At 40.6% G+C, this 17867-nt stretch overlaps 1 protein-coding gene across 1 annotated transcript; it reads right to left on the bottom strand.

The window, feature by feature from the left end:
- Positions 1–12783: 12783 nt before the first annotated feature.
- Positions 12784–13390, bottom strand: LOC127217495 (actin-related protein 2/3 complex subunit 5-like protein). The gene has a single exon (XM_051178494.1). It carries the CDS (start codon positions 13347–13349, stop codon positions 13122–13124), a length of 228 nt encoding a protein of 75 aa, XP_051034451.1. The 5' UTR covers positions 13350–13390; the 3' UTR covers positions 12784–13121.
- Between the last annotated feature and the right edge of the window lie 4477 nt (positions 13391–17867).

The raw sequence follows: 17867 nt of genomic DNA, 5'->3' as shown, positions 1-17867 counted from the left end.
GCATGGAGGCGCACAGCCGAACCTAGCCGAACACAGCCGAGCATGGAGGCGCACAGCCGAACCTAGCCGAACACAGCCGAGCCCAGCGGCGCACAGCCGAACCTAGCCGAACACAGCCGAGCCCAGCAGTGCACAGCCGAACCTAGCCGAACACAGCCGAGCCCAGCGGTGCACAGCCGAACCTAGCCGAACACAGCCGAGCATGGAGGAGCACAGCCCAACACACTCGAGCTCCCGGCACACAGCCGAACACTGTCGGACGCTGCGTGGTCCAGCTGAGCCCAGTCGAACCCAGCCGAACTCAACCGAACCTAGCGATGCCTAGCTGAACATATTCCCACCAGCACCACTGCTGAACTAAGCGGCATCCAGTCAATCCTACATAGCTGAGTCAAGACGCGCCCGGCCAGCACCAGCTGAAAGCAGCTGAGACTAGCAACGTTTGACAGGGCCAGTTCATAGGCGAGTTCTGAAGTGCCTGTCTCCGTGTACCCCCAACCGGGCTCCCTTCTAAGAGAAAAGAAAAAGGCCTTCAACTTCAAGCTGAAGAACCTGATTCTCCTGACCCAGGGCTCCTTCTTCTGCCGCCTTTGCCCTATTAGTTCCTTAGCCAGCTTCCATCTCTTTCGAGTCAGTCCTTAAATCTCTGTACCTGTCTTCCCACCGAGCCTACAAAAATTTATTCTTCATCCCCTGTGGAAAGGGAGAGCTTCACTGACCTAACTTTCCAATCCCACTACACCTTTGATGTTGCAAAGCTATTTGGTGGCATGTACTGAAAATGTCCTTGGTTCAGTAGTGGCACCTGTGTAGGTGGTGGGTAGGGGTTAGTTACTGTAACCCGAAAAAAAAATGCCCCTTCTCGGACCAACGTTGATTCCCTACCGCTTGCTCTGGCTCACCTCCTGCCCCAAGCTTGAATGAGGTCAAACAAGGCAGTCGTTGTTGATGCTGTCAGCATTTTCCCTACCTAGCTGCCTTCTGAACCTGGGGCTGGGAGGGGGCAGAAATGCCCATTTTAGGCAATTAACCAAGAGGGGTAGGATATGAATGAAAGGCACTGAATCATGTTTTTGGATAGGTAGTTCAGGAAGGAACCCAAATAACCAATGAAGGATACGTAGAATATGGAAAACCATACTTTCCAGAGTAAATTTTGGGGGATGGCTGTTAATTATTTTACTTAAACGTTAGTAAAATAAGTCTCCTTCAAACCAAGTTTTCAGTACTTAAACAAATATTCGTGGAAGTGATAACAGAATTTAAGCTTTGCCAGGGCTGTGGTGCTTGTTTATAATCCCAGAGGCAGGAGGATTGTTGTAACTTTGAGACCAGTCTAGTCTATATAGAAAATTTCAGGACACTCAGGGCTACCTGGCATTTTGTCTTAACAAATGTTTTAGGGTAGTTGATATGAACTCCTGTTTTAATTGCAAGAAAATTTTATATGCAGGGCATGATAGCTCAAGCCACCCAGTAATCACATCATTAAGAGATAGAGGAAGGAAGATTAGGAGTTAAAGATCGTCCTGGGCTACATACAGACCAGTTTCAAAAACTAAACAACAAAATGTCTTACACACTGCCTCAAAGATAGCCTTGGCATCCCATCCTGATCCCTCATCTGGATACCATTTTACCCTGTCTCCCACACGTATCCACTCACTAGCACCCAGTTTTCTTATTTTTTTTTAACCTCTAACTTCACCTCTTCCCTTGTTTACCACTTTTTCAAGATGCCATTAATAGGTAAAGAGGAAGAAAGGCTATAAAAGAAGCCAATAAGTTTTTGGGATTATTTCAGACTATCAGTGCTCCCTTTTCTCAGTTAAACAAGGGAGTATAGATCGGGTGTGATGCTATGAGCTGACAAAAGGAAGGTTGTGAATGAAAAGGGTGGTATAAGAGTTTTTAAAATGGAGTAAAAAGAGGAGAGGATGCAGATCACAGAAGGCAAAATGGTATAGGATAAGAGAGGGAATATATGAGATATGGCTGAAGTGTGTACTATAGAATGTCTTACAGTAGAGTGAGTGGAAGCAGCATTCAAATCTAACTGAACAATACACAAACAAAATAAAAATTATCGTTAAGGTATATATGCATATATATAACAGTGAATATTAAATATTTGAAAATAAGAACTAAAAAGAATGCTCATCAAGTGAATTGCCAGCAGAAATACAGAGTTGAAGGGTGAAGTTCTCAGATTTCTCTGCCTCTAGCACACTCCACTTGGTGTTGTTTGGGAAGGGTTGAGTGGGAGCCGTTGGTCTTTTGCAGCCTCTGTATTAGATTGGGTTCTGGTGTGTATGTGGAGGGGTAGGAGGTTATAAGTTCCCACTTGGAAGTCCCCTGAACCCTGCACTGTACATTAGTGTCTTGTGTTGCTGCTGGTTCATTTTATATGACGGATACTACTTCCTTTGCAGTTTCTACAGTTCTTCCCTGGGCAGCTTGATTCAGCTAGCATGGTGCTGACTCCAGAGGATTTGTAGCCAATCTCTAATTCTCAGCAATTCCACCTGCTCCCTGTAGAATTCTTGTCTCACTGTAATTCATTTCTACTAGAAGCCACTTCCTAAATGTTGCATTACCTCCTAGTTGTGCCACAAGCTGGTCAAGGCTTCAGTGCATGGGCCTTTGGGGGGGACAATTAAAACATAAACTACAATAAGGACAGAGAAACTTAGGTTTTTAAACAGTGAAATGGTAAGGAGATGGTGTGCAGCCCAGAGAGAAAACATACTCATCTAATGACTTTCCTTCTTTTCCTGCTTGGTTCTTCCTTCTTCCCTTCTTCTGTTGCATGGGATCACGTTGCAATATCAAATGTATATGAAATCCCGGTTTGGGCTCTGCTCTGTACAGAAAGCCCAAGAATATACAGTGTCCCAACACAGTAAAATACATTTAACTATATTTTAATGCTTTACTACTTTCTCAGGCATTCATTTGAACTGGATTAATAACACTACTCCCATTAAATTTATCTATGGTATTAGAGATGGAACCAACAACCTGGAACATGCTATACACTCCTAACACCTATATTTGTATTTTATAAAAGGTTTATTTTTGTTGATGTGTAGGACTGTTTCACTTACATGTATGTCTGTTGTACCACATACACGCCCAATGCACAGAGAGTCCAGAAGAGGGCATAGGATCCCTTGGAATTGGAATTACAGACTACAGACAGTATTGAGCTAAGTAGACAGTGCTCTTAGCCACTGAGGCATTTCTCCAGCTCCCCCTTTCTCTTCCTAATTATAGCCTTTCATACCTTAAATGATGGCATCTCAACTTTCTCCTCCCGGCTACTTTGCTCCCCTCTGGTGTTTTTCTTTTCAAAGTAGATCCAATATTCAATTCTACTATTATCCACCATACTTCTCTCCCACATTTAATCTTACTAAAATCATAACATCATTGGTTGTTTATCCTCCAGCAGTTATTTAAGTAAAGGAGCTACTATTGTCAAATAGAGTGTACAATATTTTCACAGTGAAAATATCAAGGAGCTATCATTATCCTTGTATTTAGTATTCTACTCAGGGTCTAATATAAAACTTGCCTCAGATACCGTGAGCTCCTGTTGCATCAGACACTCTGAGGTCCTGGATTGAGGAACTATTTTTTTTTTTTTTTTTTTTTTTTTTTTTAGCAAAACACTTAACTCTACTACTTCCAAGTCTCAAATCAACATTGCTAATACTTCAACTGAATGAACATAGATGATAAAAACAAGCCAAAACAAAAAAACAAAACAAGCCATGATATGATATCAAATGCCAACATCCTAATTCAGTAATATAAGAAAACATGAAAAGCTAAGACTATATAGTTCCTCAAAACAATGCAAATTAATTGGCATCCAAAGAGAGGTAATTAGATGAAAACCCAGACAGAGAACTCAAAAGAATAGTTTTTAGGTATTTTCAAAGAAATCAAAGACACTAAGCACACAAACAGCTGAATAAGTAAAAGAAGGAATTTTTAAAAAGCAGCTTGAATTGAGGTATCCTGCATGCGTGGATAAGGGTGCTCTGAGAAGCCATTGATTATTAAACAAAAGTATCAGGGCCAAGTGTGGAATATTTCTCTATGTTGTTAGTTACAAGGTTCCAGAGGTCCCCCTTCCTAAAATACAATTATTGCTATTTTCATTGGTTGACCAGCAGAGCAAGACGAGAAGACCCTATTACTGAAGATAGTATATGCTTTGGTTGTAGAACATAGAGATATCAAGCTGGAACTGACCAGGAAACTTCCTCATTACTGGCTAGCTTTAACATTGTTGGAAGATGCTACGTAGGCCACTGGGAGACAAAAGTCATCGATGCTCTTACCCAGTGGTGAACCCTCAATGTTACAATAGTGACCATCAGGGAAGATGTATCCACTCACTGGTGAAATAGTAACATGAATGCTATAGAGAATATCACTTTCAGATTAGATCTGAGACCTGCTTCACAGGAGAGTACTCATTCCTGGTTCTGCAAATCAGATCAAAAGGTCATAGTTGGGAAAGTCATATAGGCCTCAGGGGTGGGAATCTACTACATTTAGCTTGCTAGTTGAATATGTTATCACACTATCATCTAAGTACTTTACATTTATGCCCATAAATTACTACTGGTCTCAACTTTGGTCAGAGAAGTTTCTTTTTGTAGTGGGTGGTTAGTACAGAACCTTATAACTGGTCAGACTGTTGAGAATACGTTATTGTTGAGAACTTGATCCTAAGTGGGGCATATATATCATCCTTCCAAGGCTCAGAGAACATTATGGAGGAGGTGTGGAAAAAGCATAAGAGCCAGAGGTTTTGTAGGAAAGCTGTAAAATGCTGTCTTCTGGACATGACATGGCCACTGTGTTCATAAACTCACAGCACTTGAACAAGATTGGGTTCTTCACTGGGAGTGGTGGTGCACACCTTTGGTCCCAACATCTGGGAGGCACAACCAAGCCAATCTTTGTGAGTTCAAGGCCAGCCTGGTCTACAGAGTTAGTTCCAGGACAGCCAGTGCAGTTACACAGAAAAAAAAAAAAAAAAAAAAAAGTCCCGAAAAACAAATAAATAAATAAATACATAAAGAATTGGGTCCTTCAACATTCCATCCTGGATTGTTGACCACCTCTTGAGGCCCCACCCCTAGATGAGGTGGCAGTTAATAGTGGTTGGATGTGGGGTACATTTTCTTCAGACAGTTAATGGCTATTAGAGAAGGGAGTTATTTTTCTTAAGGCAGTTACTGGCTGTTGGAGGAGGAGGGTAAATTTTTTTCCACTGGTAAGTGGCCCATGATTTAGTAAATACCTTCACAGTCATGCATATAGAAGCCAAAGAAGAGTAGCAAAAGGAGTGGGAGGGACAAGAGAGGGAAATTGGGATGGATATGATCAAAATACAGTATATATACATAAAATTGTCCAGGAATAAATGAAATACTATTTTTAAAGAAGAAATTATGTCATTGGAGATAGGATTTTGAATTGAAATAGGGACCCACCCCTTGCTTTCTCTGTCACTTCTGGCTGCCATAACGGGACAGCTTTCTCTGTCATGGGCTTCCATTGTGATATACTGCTTCACTATATGCCCCAAAGCAATGGGACAACCAACCATGGCCTGAAACCTCTGAAACCATGAGACAAAATCAATATCTCTTCCAGGCTTATGCATACCTATAAGTTGACAAAAAGGCTGAAGCAGTAGGATGCTAGCTCAAGGCCTGCCTGGGCAACTTAGAGAGAACATGACTCAAAATAAAAAGTAAAAAAAAAAAAAAAAGGGACCAGGTGGTGGCTCACACCTTTAATCCCAGCGCTCAAGCAGAGGCAGTCAGTTCTCTGTGAGTTCGAGGCCAGCCTGGTCTTCAAAGAGAGTGCCTGGACAGCCAGGATAACATAGTGAGATCCTATCTCCAAAATCAAAATAAAGAAAGAGACAAACAAGGATGTAATTCATTGGTAGGTTATGTGACTAGCATGTGCCAGGCCCTGGCTTCTACACCCAATACCACAAAAGTCAACTAATCAAGTAAACATTTCTTCCATTTAAGACAATTGTCTTAAGAATTTTGTTGAAATATAGAAGACTGACTAGCATAAACCTTCATAAAAGATATAAAAAGTTTTGAACTGTAACTCATGCCATTGTTCTACAGGATGTTAGGATTCATTGCCTTTGTCTAGTCATTTTTTTCTCTTAAATTTTTAAAACTTTGGGTATTTAAAAATATTTTCTATGTATATGAATGCTTTGTCTGTATGTTTGTACACCACATGTGTGGTACCCTGGGAGGTCAGGAAAGAGAGTCAGATCCCCAGTGACTGGAGTTAAAGATGGTTATGAGCTACCATGTGGGTGCTGGGAATTGAACCTAGGTCCTCTGGAAGGGTAGCCAGTGCTCTTAACCACTAAACCACATCTCCAGCTCGGGATTTGTTATTTTTGTATGGTGTTGAAGATCAAACCCAAGGCCTCACACTTGGTGAGCAAACAGTTTTTGATTGAGATATACTTCTAGCCCCACATTATTTTATATATTTACATTAAAATAGAAACAGCCTAATAAAGTGAATTAAGTATAGCATGCTCAAGTCATAACATCTGGATTAAATAATCAATTCATCATCAGTAAATCTTGGGATTTTCATCAAGTCCATGCACTTACATGTACCTCAATTTTATCACTTGTCAAATGGACATCATAATACCACACTTACAGAGTTGTGTGATACCAAATGTTAGCTCTTAATATTTCCAATAGCAACTGAATATGATGATTTATTTCTATATTCTCAACACTCAAGAAACTAAGTAAGGTGAATTAACAGTTCAAAGCCACCCTTAGCTACACAGCAAAACTCTACTTCACAAAGTATATTTACAATAGAGATGTGTTACAATAGAGATATGAAAGTGTAGCTTTCTTGTGCCTTCTCTTGGGCACTTCTCTTTCTGTTTGTTTTTTCCATTTCTGACGTGTTAGTTTTTGTTCAATCTTATTACATTTTAATTTATTTAAACAAATGAATAAATAATCAACAAACAAAAGCTACCAGAAAAAATGACAGTACTTATAGAAATATGTTTTCTACATTATCCTAAATCTGAATTTGATCTTAAGTTCCTGGTTGTTTCTTTCAACTTATGCTATTGGGGTTGTTGTGGGTATTTTGGAACAACCTTAAATCTCCCAAGACATAGAAAGTTTGGAATTCAATGGATGAGGAGGAGAGCAAGTTATGAGTAGCATGGGGGATGAGCACAGAGGAGAATTTGTGAAACTTAAATGTGATAAAGAGTGTGGTTCTTAAAGTGAAAATTAACAAATTACAAGACTAAATTACTACTTTATTCAAAGACCTGTGTGTGATGGCACTATTGTATTGAAAATTAGCAAAAATCAATGAATGAAATTGTAATAGAATAACAAAAAAAGTGCATCAAGGTATACCATTAGGACAGTGATCTGGCTCACTAAGTGAAATTGCTTTTTTTCTGAGCCTGATGACCTTAATTCAATCCCAGGATGCCACATAAAGATAGAAGGATAGAACCAACTCCAAATAGATGCTCCCCCTATAAATAAATTTGCTGTTTTTGTTTGTTTGTTTGTTTTTTCAAGACAGGGGTTCTCTGTAGTTTTAGAGCTTGTCCTGGAGCTAGCTTTTGTAGATCAGGCTGGTCTCAAACTCACAGAGATCTGCCTGCCTAATAAAGTTATTTTTAAAGGAGTCTATGAAGAAAGAAAAAAACAACAACCTACACAGTGGGGGAAGTATTTAGAAAACAAATATCTGGTTAGGATCATGTATCTACAACATTCAAAGAACTCAAACTCAAGAAAGTCAGCCATTCTCACTCAGGCCTGTAATCCCACTACTCAGGGAGCTGAGGCAGGAGGATTATCCTGAATGTGAAGCCCTGTAAATCTCACAGCTGCCAGAAGGAGGAGCATGGAGACCATGAGCTTTTAAGTCACTCTGCTTAAGGAAGCCCAAAGCCTTTAGGGGAGTTTATAAGCATTTGGAAGCTTTGGCCAGGATTCAAAAGAAAAAGACAAATGAGAAGAAAAAAGAGTCAGGCTCACAAAGGCAGGCACACCCAGCAGAAACTTCTGATAGCTCAGCTCATAGAAACATGGTGATTTCTTTTAAAATTAAAAGGAGATCTTCCATTTGGTTCAGAAAGACAATCCCTGGGTATTTACACAAAGACTTCAAGTCAACACATCACAGACCTGTTCGAGCATCAATGTTTACTGCTGCACTTTTTACAATAGCTAAGTTTTGGAACCAATCCTCTATCTACCAGTAGAGGAAAGGATAAGGAAAATATAGACACAAAGCAATTTTATTTCAGCCATAAAGAACAAAGTCCCATTGTTTGTTTGCATTAAATGGATGCAACTGGAGATAATCATATTAATTAAATTAAGCCATTCTCAGGAACACAAATGTCACATATTTTCTATTTGTGGTTCCTAGATTTTATTCAGATGCATAAAGTTCTGTGTGTGTTTATGACATGAAAATAGAAATAAAACTGTTTGTTAGGACAGAAGGGCCTAATGGAAGGGAGATGGTAACAAAGGAGAGCTTTCTGGCAGGGGGTGGGGGTGTGGGGTGTGTACATGCCTTTAGGCCAGCCTGGTCTACAGAGTGAGTTACAGGACAGTCAGGACTGTCACACATAAAAACCCTGTGTCAAAAAACCAAAAGGAAAAAAAGGAGAGACCTCAACATACAATATATATGCACAAAAATTTAACCATGCAGGGGGGGAAGAGAAAAGAAGGCACAATGAAGCCCAAGACTTGACATGTTAACAGTGAATTCAAAGAAAAAGAAGAAAGAAATAAAAATTTTATGAGCTCCCTTCTCACAATCTGACCAAAAGGGAAGCTTAACTCATAGGGGGAAAAAAACTACAAAAGCCACGTACTGTGAGGTCTCTTAGTTTGTTTCCTGGGCCAGTGTTCCTCCTTACCTTCCCACAGCATGCCTCTGTCACCTGTCGATCTCAAAGTCCATGTCTCTTTCCTTTTGCAGCCCAGAGTGCTACTTAAGCCTCAAACATTTGGCTACTTTTTTTTTTGTTTTTGTTTTTTGTTTTTATTTATTTATTTATTTTTTTAAATTTAATTTTATATAACTAAGTCCAATTAAATGAAAACAAACATTTATACACAATATTTGGGAATTTGGGCGTCGTTCTTTCCAAACTACTTCCTGCTGGTAAGGGGCGCTGTCTTGGGGGGATTCGAAGAAGATTCAGATGTCCTGGCTGTAGTCTGTAGGGCTGTTTTGTCCAGCTGTTTTGAATGTAGGATCAGCTTGTACTCTGTTTCAGGCGGTCTGGCGTGATCAAACCACATTAGTCTGGAAGGAATCCACAGCTTTTTATTTTCTGTGGAAACAAAAATAGAAATCCTTTTCCCCAGTAATTTGTCCTTCAACTTAAATTTTGGAGTCAAAGCATTTTTTTTTAATTTAATTTATTATTTTACATGTCGATCCCAGTTCCCTCTCTTTCCCTCCCTCCCTCACTCCCTCCCTCATTCCCTCCCTTTTACCCTCTCTGCCCTCTCACATGCACTCTAAACACCCTCCCCTCCCATCCCCCCACCCCAATTCCATATGTAGGGGAATGCATTTGGCTACTTTTTTAAGCCTCCTGTTTGTGAGACTTTCATGCGCGACTTTCGTGCGCATGTGTATATCAATTAGTATGCTTTTCTCCTGTTCATTTGTCTACTGTCGGTATGTTCCCCAAGACTGACCCTTTAAACAGTGTAGGGAGAGCCCCTTTTTCGTCTACAACGTGTCTTACCTTCTTTCTTTGCTATGTCTCTGCTGCTTTTGGGATATTGTTTTTTGTTTTTGTTTTTTTAAATCTTTTAGACTCTCTTTCCTTTTCTCTCTCTCTTTCTATTCATTGTTTTTGATTTTTGAAACTTGCTGTTGCTATAAAGCACCGGCATACCTGGTACTCACTATATAGTTCAGGCTGGCCTCATTTCCTTGGCACTCCTACTTCAGCCTCCTGAGTGGTGAAATTACAGGTGTGCATGAACATACCTGGCCAGTTATTTTCTTTATCCTCTTTATTTTTAGTTCAAAATACTCTCAAGATCACATAAACATTAAAAGTGCAACACAGGCCAGGTGGTGTTAGCACAAGCCTTTAATCCTAGTACTTTGGAGGCAGAGGTGGGTGGATCTCTGTGAATTCTTGGCCAGCCTGGTCTGTAGCGCAAGTTCCAGACCAGCTAAAGCAATGTAGTAAGATTCTGTCTCAAGTTAGGAGGTACTTTGAACCTGTATAAATATCACACCACTTATTAAAGTTTACTCTTTCAGTACATGTACAATAATCTGCACCACAAAACTTTTGCTTTAAGGAATTAAGAAACCAGTGTATTCCAAGCTCCAAATGTGGAATCATGGCCCAAGAAAATAGATTTGAGTTACAGTGAATGTTGTGTTACTAAACGAAAAATATTGTATTAACTTTAGTGCTCACAGAAAAGAAATCCATGTATCAGTCTGTTTACAAAATTCCTAGGTAGAGTCAGCAGAAAAGTGGACTAAGCAATGTGGGGGAATGGGTGATATATGAAGTCATCTTTATTGCATTCTTCAGTCTAAATTTAGCGGGTGCTACAGATGAGTCATGCTAAGTGATACACTTGCAGGAATTTTATCGTTAAAAAAAAAAAAAAAAGAATGCTATGTCACACTGTGGCTGGGTGCAGGAGTGCCAGGCTTATAATCCTCATATTTGGGAGGTGGAGGCAGGAAGATCATGAGCTCTAGAACTACATCATAAGACCCTTTGTTTAAAAAAAGAAAGAAAGAAAACATGTTAGGGCTGATGATAATACAAGATATTTTGACCTACAACCTTCCATCACTCCACAATCATGGTGTCTGACTTTGCTATGGTCAAGAAGTCTGCAGCTTCTTCAGAGATATTTAGTTTACAAATATGAATTTAGCTGTCTAGTTTCCATTTTCACCCAATGGTTTTCTATTCTGTATCGTTTACTTTAATAATTAGATTATGCTAGACTCAGCTAATGGGAGCCTCTTGAGTCTAGTTCCTGTGTTCTCAAAACCTGAGTCTCATGGATATTAAGCAAGTAATAACACTGAACTACATTCCCAGCTTACTGTGGCTTTTTGAGCAGATCCTTTGTTAACCTTTGCTTTCTGGAATAAGAAGTGTTCTGCATTCACATCTTCCCTGTCTCAGCTGCAGAATGAGTTATTTTTTCAGCATTCCTGAATCTTTTTGGTACTATTTAGAAGCTGAAACTTAGGTATTTGTCCTCTTAGACACCCGAGTGGATATAGCTAGATAAGTTCCTATCTCAAATGAGATCTAGGGATCAAACCCTGAGTCCCACGCATATGCATTGTACACATCTTACACTATGTGACAATTCACATTCTGTCACTCAGATCAGGATCAGAAACCCTGCATCAGGTCACCATTGTTCCCTTTAACTGTCACCCTGAAACCTACCATGTTTCGCCAATCTTAATGCCTTTGCATCAAATTATTCTGGAAGGAAAAGTAGAAAAATGGAATGTGGGGGATGGAGTAGGGAAGGGAAATGAAAAATAAAGAAAGAATATACAAAATGGCAAAAGGAAATGGAAATTAAAGGAAGTAGAAGAGGGGAATTTTCTTGCATTCTGAATTTCAGTTAGTGTATTTTTGTTCTGCTATTTGGACTTACCTTCCAAATTTTGCATGTCTACTTTTTAATATTGATTATGGAAAATGTCTAATATATGGAAGAAACAGAAAATAGTAGAATGAACTTTCTTTCTGTTTTGCTTTTAATTTTGGTTTTTCAAGACAGGGTTTCTCTGTGTAGCCCTGGTGTAACTCTGACTGTCCTGGAACTCACTCTGTAGACCAGGCTGGCCTGAAACTCAGAGATCCACTTGCCTCTGCCTCCTTAGTTCTGGGATTAAAGACACACACCACCACACCTGGCAGAATGAACTTTCTTACACCAGCTTTAACAATTACAATTCATGGCCACTTTTGCTTAACTTATTTTCCCTATTCTTTTTTTTTTTCAGTTAAGAATTTTATTCTTTCATGTACCAAATAGAATTTGTCTGTTTTGAACATTGGAACACTGAATATGATGAAATAGAATAAAAATAGAAATGCTACTCTATTTGTAGACACTAGAATGTGACCTTGGGCTTGTGCATAGAACCTAGTAGGATGAGTATTGTGTGTAGAATGAAGAATATATTGATATTTTTCACATTAATTATACTTATTATATTTTATGCTTGCCTTACTATGCCATTCTTATCTGTGTTATCTCCTTTATAGTGTATTTCCTTTTCTTTTTCTTTCTTTCTTTCTTTCTTTTTTTTTTTTTAGTGAGCCAAGAGCTTTATTGATGCAGCAGGCACTTTACAATGAACCCAAGAGAGCCTGCCTTCTCTGGGAAGACAGAGTATCTGTACAAACTCTCAGGTATTTTCACTTCAGAACCCAAGCTCTCCTTTTCACAGCAGCCCTTAGATCTGCATTTGCCCAAATAGCCCCTCCCCATTTCAAACAGACAGTACATACAAGTACACCTGACATAATCTGGCCAGTCAGTGTGATAGTCAAGTTTCAATTATGTTACTCTGTAGACAAAGGCAGAGACATTGATCCTGTAAAGAATTTAGAAAACAATAAGACAATTTCTCCCTCCACCTTAAAAGTAAAATACATTTCAGCAGATGTTTCCTGAAATATGCAGTTGGGAGTTCAGGAATATGGTCCATTGTCAGTCCCTTCTTCACCAACCTGGGCATCCAAAATTCTTAAGGTAACATGATTCATTTTTTTAAACAGTCTTTCTTGCTGTAAGAACTCTTATAATGGAGCCTAGTCCTCCTACAGCTAAGGCCTTTTCATGCCACTGGAGTAACACTGCACTGCTATTTTCTGTGGGCTTCTCAAACCCTTTATAAATGTACTTCATTAACAAGTCAATGCCATTTCTGTCCAGTGACTGCACAGCCTGCTCAATTTCGCTGCTCTTAAAGTTTGTGAGTACTTTCAGCACTACACCCTGGGCTCAGTCCTTCACAGCTTGATTCTTGGTGTTGATTGGTGAGTTCCGCAAGGCTGCATGGAATGCACGAAGCATGTCCCCTTGCCACAGAAGCCCATCCACCTTGGCGGGGTGGAGGCCTGGCTCGCCTGCCGCCGCAGCTGCCTCTTCCTGCTCGTCCACGAATTTGTTCTCGTCAAACTCGTCGATGTCCACCCGACAGAAACGTGAGGACAGTGTGTTTCGGGCCATGGCAGGAGCTCGGCGGCTGCCCAGCCGGCTAGATTCCACTCCCCTCCCTGTATTTCCTTTTCTTGTCACACTTTTTTTTTTTTATAAAAGCAACAACAATGGCAACAAAAATCAGCATATTCTTTTCCAAAGCAGAGCTTGAGAAACCTGTCATGCAAAAGTTTACTGGCATAATATGTATAGCCTGAATACTTTGGCCTTGTTCATTAATACATGCCAATGTTGTGTTTGTGTTATTTTCAGAGAGGCGCTAATAGGGTGGTTTTGTGTGATGATAAAAAATGAAGGGTTTCCAGACCCCCTGAATGTGGATGTTAGTTAGGAGGACTGGGCAGTCTACGGGACCTCTAGTAGTGGATCAGTATTTATCCCTAGTATACGAATGGACTTTGGGAGCCCATTCCACATAGAGGGTTATTCTCTCAGCCTAGACACATGGGGGGAGGGCCTGGTCACTGCTCCAAATGATATGACAGACTTTGAATACTCCCCACGGATTCACCCTCCCTGGGAAGCAGAAAGGGTATGGGATGGGGTTTGGTGAAGAGGGGAACAGGGGAGGATGGGAGAATGCAGGAACTGGGATTGACATGTAAAACAAGCTTGTTGCAAATTTAAATAAAAATATTATCATAAAAAAAATGAAGGGTTCCAATCAATTTGCTCTACAGAGTGTTTTCTGTTTAAGGTTTTCTATGAACTTGAGAACTTAATTGATTTTCCCTATTGTTTCTATCCTGGGTGATTTTGAATCAATCTCAGATATCATACCATTTTAAAAATGTATGTTTATTTTAAAACAATGTTAGATATATAGAAAATTATGATAGTGAAAAAATTACCATATTCTCAATGCCTATTTTTCTCCATTATTAATATAATAGTACATTGTTTTTCCCAAATGACAGCATGAACCTTGTGGAAGACGTAGGTTCAGTTGCTGTACATATCAGTTAAACCTCTTATTTGCACCTGGCTGAAGGGTATACGTGAAGGAAATAAGTCAGGTTTTTGGGCTGACATGGTGCTGCCTTCACATGGAGTCAGATATAACGACTTACATAAAGATGATAATTGAATGCCTGAAAACCTGGGTCCCATCCAGGGTATAACCACCACCACCAGTGAACCATATGGCCCCAGGAACAAGTAGAGAGGTGTACAGAAGGCCTGATATTACAGTCTAGACCTGATTTCTCAGCAGGAGTGCTGGAGCTAGAGCCTGGAACTAAGGCAACAATTTGATGGACAGAGAAGACCTTAGGTGAGGGGATCTGTTATAAGTGAATGGAAGTATCACAAATCTAGGGGAAAAAACTTGAGAGTTACATATATCTGAAACCTAGTATGTTATAAATACCATTCTATTTGCTTCAATTTTAGTTTGCCTATTTGAGCAAGAGGGCACCTGAAACCAAACCTCAGAGATATGGGGACAATCCTTGAATGACCAGCTCTAAGGTTTTAACAGGTAGGCTACTGGAAAAGTGGTTACTCCCACCCACCATTTGGGCAAGGACTCTCAGTGAAATCCACTTTTCTTCAAGCATACAGAGAGAAGAGAATTTTTTGTTGTTTTTCTTGTGTTGTTGTTCTTGTAGGGCCTATGTGGGGGTAATGGTGACAGGCCACTTGAAGGTTTGTAGGGCCTTATCAATATGAGGCATTCAAAATCAAGGCTCATTTTCTGGCACCCAGAAGGCCTCATAAAGAAACTTAACTATGAGTCCAAACTCAGAAATCCAGATTGTAGTTGTGACAGATATACCTACATCTATGATTGTGTGTGTGTGTGTGTGTGTGTGTGTGTGTGTGTGTGTGTGTTGGCTTGAAAGCTATTGGGTGTCCAGAGTTGCACTTGTTTTGAGGATTATACCTTATGGGAAGATATTTGTGTCTCTACAAGCACAAGAAAGCACTCTGTGTGGTATTTCAGTGAAGGTTTCTTTGTCCGGGCAACTGATAAGCAGGTTATCTGCATATCGAAAAATTACACTACTGGGAAGGAGCTGTAAGGGTGAAAGGTCATTATCTGAGACCTGGTCAAACAGGTGGGGGCTGCTTTGGAATCCCTGGGGCAGGAAAGTCCAAGTTAATTGTTGACCAAACTGCAAGTCAGGGTCTCACCACTCCAAGGCAAAGGAACTGAGAGTCAGGATTACAAAGATGTGACTCAAAATACCCTTTAGGTCTGACTTTAAACCAGGTAGTTCCCTGGAAAATTGTCTTAGGATGATATAGAGGCTCTGTATAACAAGGTGATAATGGCTTCATTATTGACCAAAAGCATGGTACTAGTTAGTAAACAACACCAGGCTCCGGGTTACCAATGTGTATGTGTTGAAAGGGAAGTAACACCTTAAGTAGGCCACAGTCCTAAAACTTATGAATGAGAGGTTATAGTCAGCTCTGGGATTCAGACTTCAGGAGATACAAGTAGTGCCCAGGAACTGAGATCTTTGAAGGTTTATAGAATGATCATCCAGGAAGTGAGATAATCCATACCTGTGGGGAATATACTGAAAAATAGAGAGATCTGTCCTAGGAGGTGCCTGGGTATAGAGATTGAGCAAATATGCACAACAGTTTTATCTCAGATTTGAATCTTGAAAAAGGAACAAAAAATTCCATCAGGTAGATAGGTTCAATCAGCTGGAGATGTAACTTAGATGGGAGAGTGTAGGCCTGGCTTTGGTCCCCCGTAACACTTTAACTGGGGAGGTAGGACACAAGTCTGTAGTCCCAGGACTTTAGTGGTGATAGCATGCTAATCAGAAGTTTCAGGTCAGCACAGTGTGCATAGAGAAATAGAGAATAACGTTTGATGTTGATTCTTTCCTTCTACCATCTGAGTTCATGGAAGATCCAATCAGCAAGCATGGTGGCATTTACCTTTGCCCACTGATCCATTTAGCAGCAGTCTTCCCTCCTGTCCTCCCTCATTTCCTCTTTCTTTTGGTTCAGTTTTTTCTTTTGAAACTGGATCTCATGTAGCCCAGGCTGACCTAAGATCCTTTATATACCCAAAGATAACCTTGGACTCTTGCAAGTGGTCAGGCCCCCAGCCCCAGACTACTCCAGCCCCTGGAGATGAGATGGGTAGCCAAGTTCCACCTTTCAGAGAGAGAGAGAGAGAGAGAGAGAGAGAGAGAGAGACAGAGACAGAGCCCGAGCCCGAGATCAGGCCACAAAATCCCACCAATCCCAGGCTATCCTGGAAAGCTTGCCTCCACCACAAGAAACCCTTTATAAACTTTCATCTACTGAGTTCCCTCCTGCTTCTCAAGAACCAAGCAGGGAGGTGGGGCACTCTTTTGTGTCTCTCCCCATAAATCTTGTGTGGGGTTCCTTGCATCGTGTGACTTTATGGTATTCCTTGGCTCCTGACTGCCAAGATATCTGTTCCTTTCCCCAAAGAGCTGTAACACACTCCTGCCTTCACCTCTCAAGTACTAGGATATAGACATGTGTCACCATGCTTGATTTTTACTCTTGTACTTTCAAATACATCCCAGTGGTGACTCTGAAAGAACAGACTGCAGGGGTTGGGGTGGGAGGGAGGGTGCTTTTTTCTCTTTTGCAAAAATTATTTTTCAGTGGTTTAAAAATATTCTGATATCTTAGTGAAGGTTGTTGATTTTTTTCTTTTCTTTTTAGAAGTTTATTTATTTATTTTGGTGTTAGGTGTCAGACCTAGGGCTTTCTACATATAAACATTTAGTTCACAACTATTTGACCTTTGGTCCCTGAGTCTGTCCTCCCTCCCTCCCTCCCTCCCTCCCTCCCTCCCTCCCTCCCTCCCTCCCTCCCTTCCTTTCTTCTTTTTGAGACATAGTTTCTTTGGCTGTCCTGGAACTAGCTTTGTAGACCAGGCTGGTCTTGGACTCACAGAGATCTGCCTGTCTCTGCCTCCAGAATGCTGGGATTTTCTTTTCTGCATAATGCTTTGTAGCCGACTTTTCCTTAAGAGACTCAACACACACCACACACACACACATGCACGCACGCACGCACACATGCACACACGCACATTTGACACAGAAAGGGAGCCCACAAGATTCCGGAGTAAGGATTTCATCAATATTCAGGTTGGTGAACCAATGAACCAACGAGTTCTTTATTGGGATTGATAGCAGGAGGATTGGTGAGGGGGGACTTACAGAAGCAGGGATGACTCAAAAGCAGCTGCATCACCAGAAAGTCAACCCTAAGGTAGGTGATGACTCCTGAAAACTTCGGCTCTCGGGTCTGAGTATCTTTTCGCAGTTTTGCAAGCCTCCACCCGCAGCAATTGTCACTCTCTTTATACCGTTGCTAGGGGCTTCTGTTCTTCCATATGTGTGACCATATGTTTACCTCCTGCTTGACATACTAGACAGATGTTTCAATTTGGAAGGAATTTTGAATTTTCCAGGAGCATGACACACACAGGCACCTGACAAAGTACTATCTTATAAACTCTTTATGATTTTTCAAACAACGACTTTAGTTTTCCTGATATCAGTGGTCCCCCTACAG

Source organism: Phodopus roborovskii, unplaced genomic scaffold (assembly GCF_943737965.1).
Source record: "Phodopus roborovskii unplaced genomic scaffold, PHOROB, whole genome shotgun sequence".
Taxonomy (NCBI): domain Eukaryota; kingdom Metazoa; phylum Chordata; class Mammalia; order Rodentia; family Cricetidae; genus Phodopus; species Phodopus roborovskii.
Note: the sequence above shows the minus strand (reverse complement) of the source record. Positions and strands in the feature narration are given on the sequence as shown.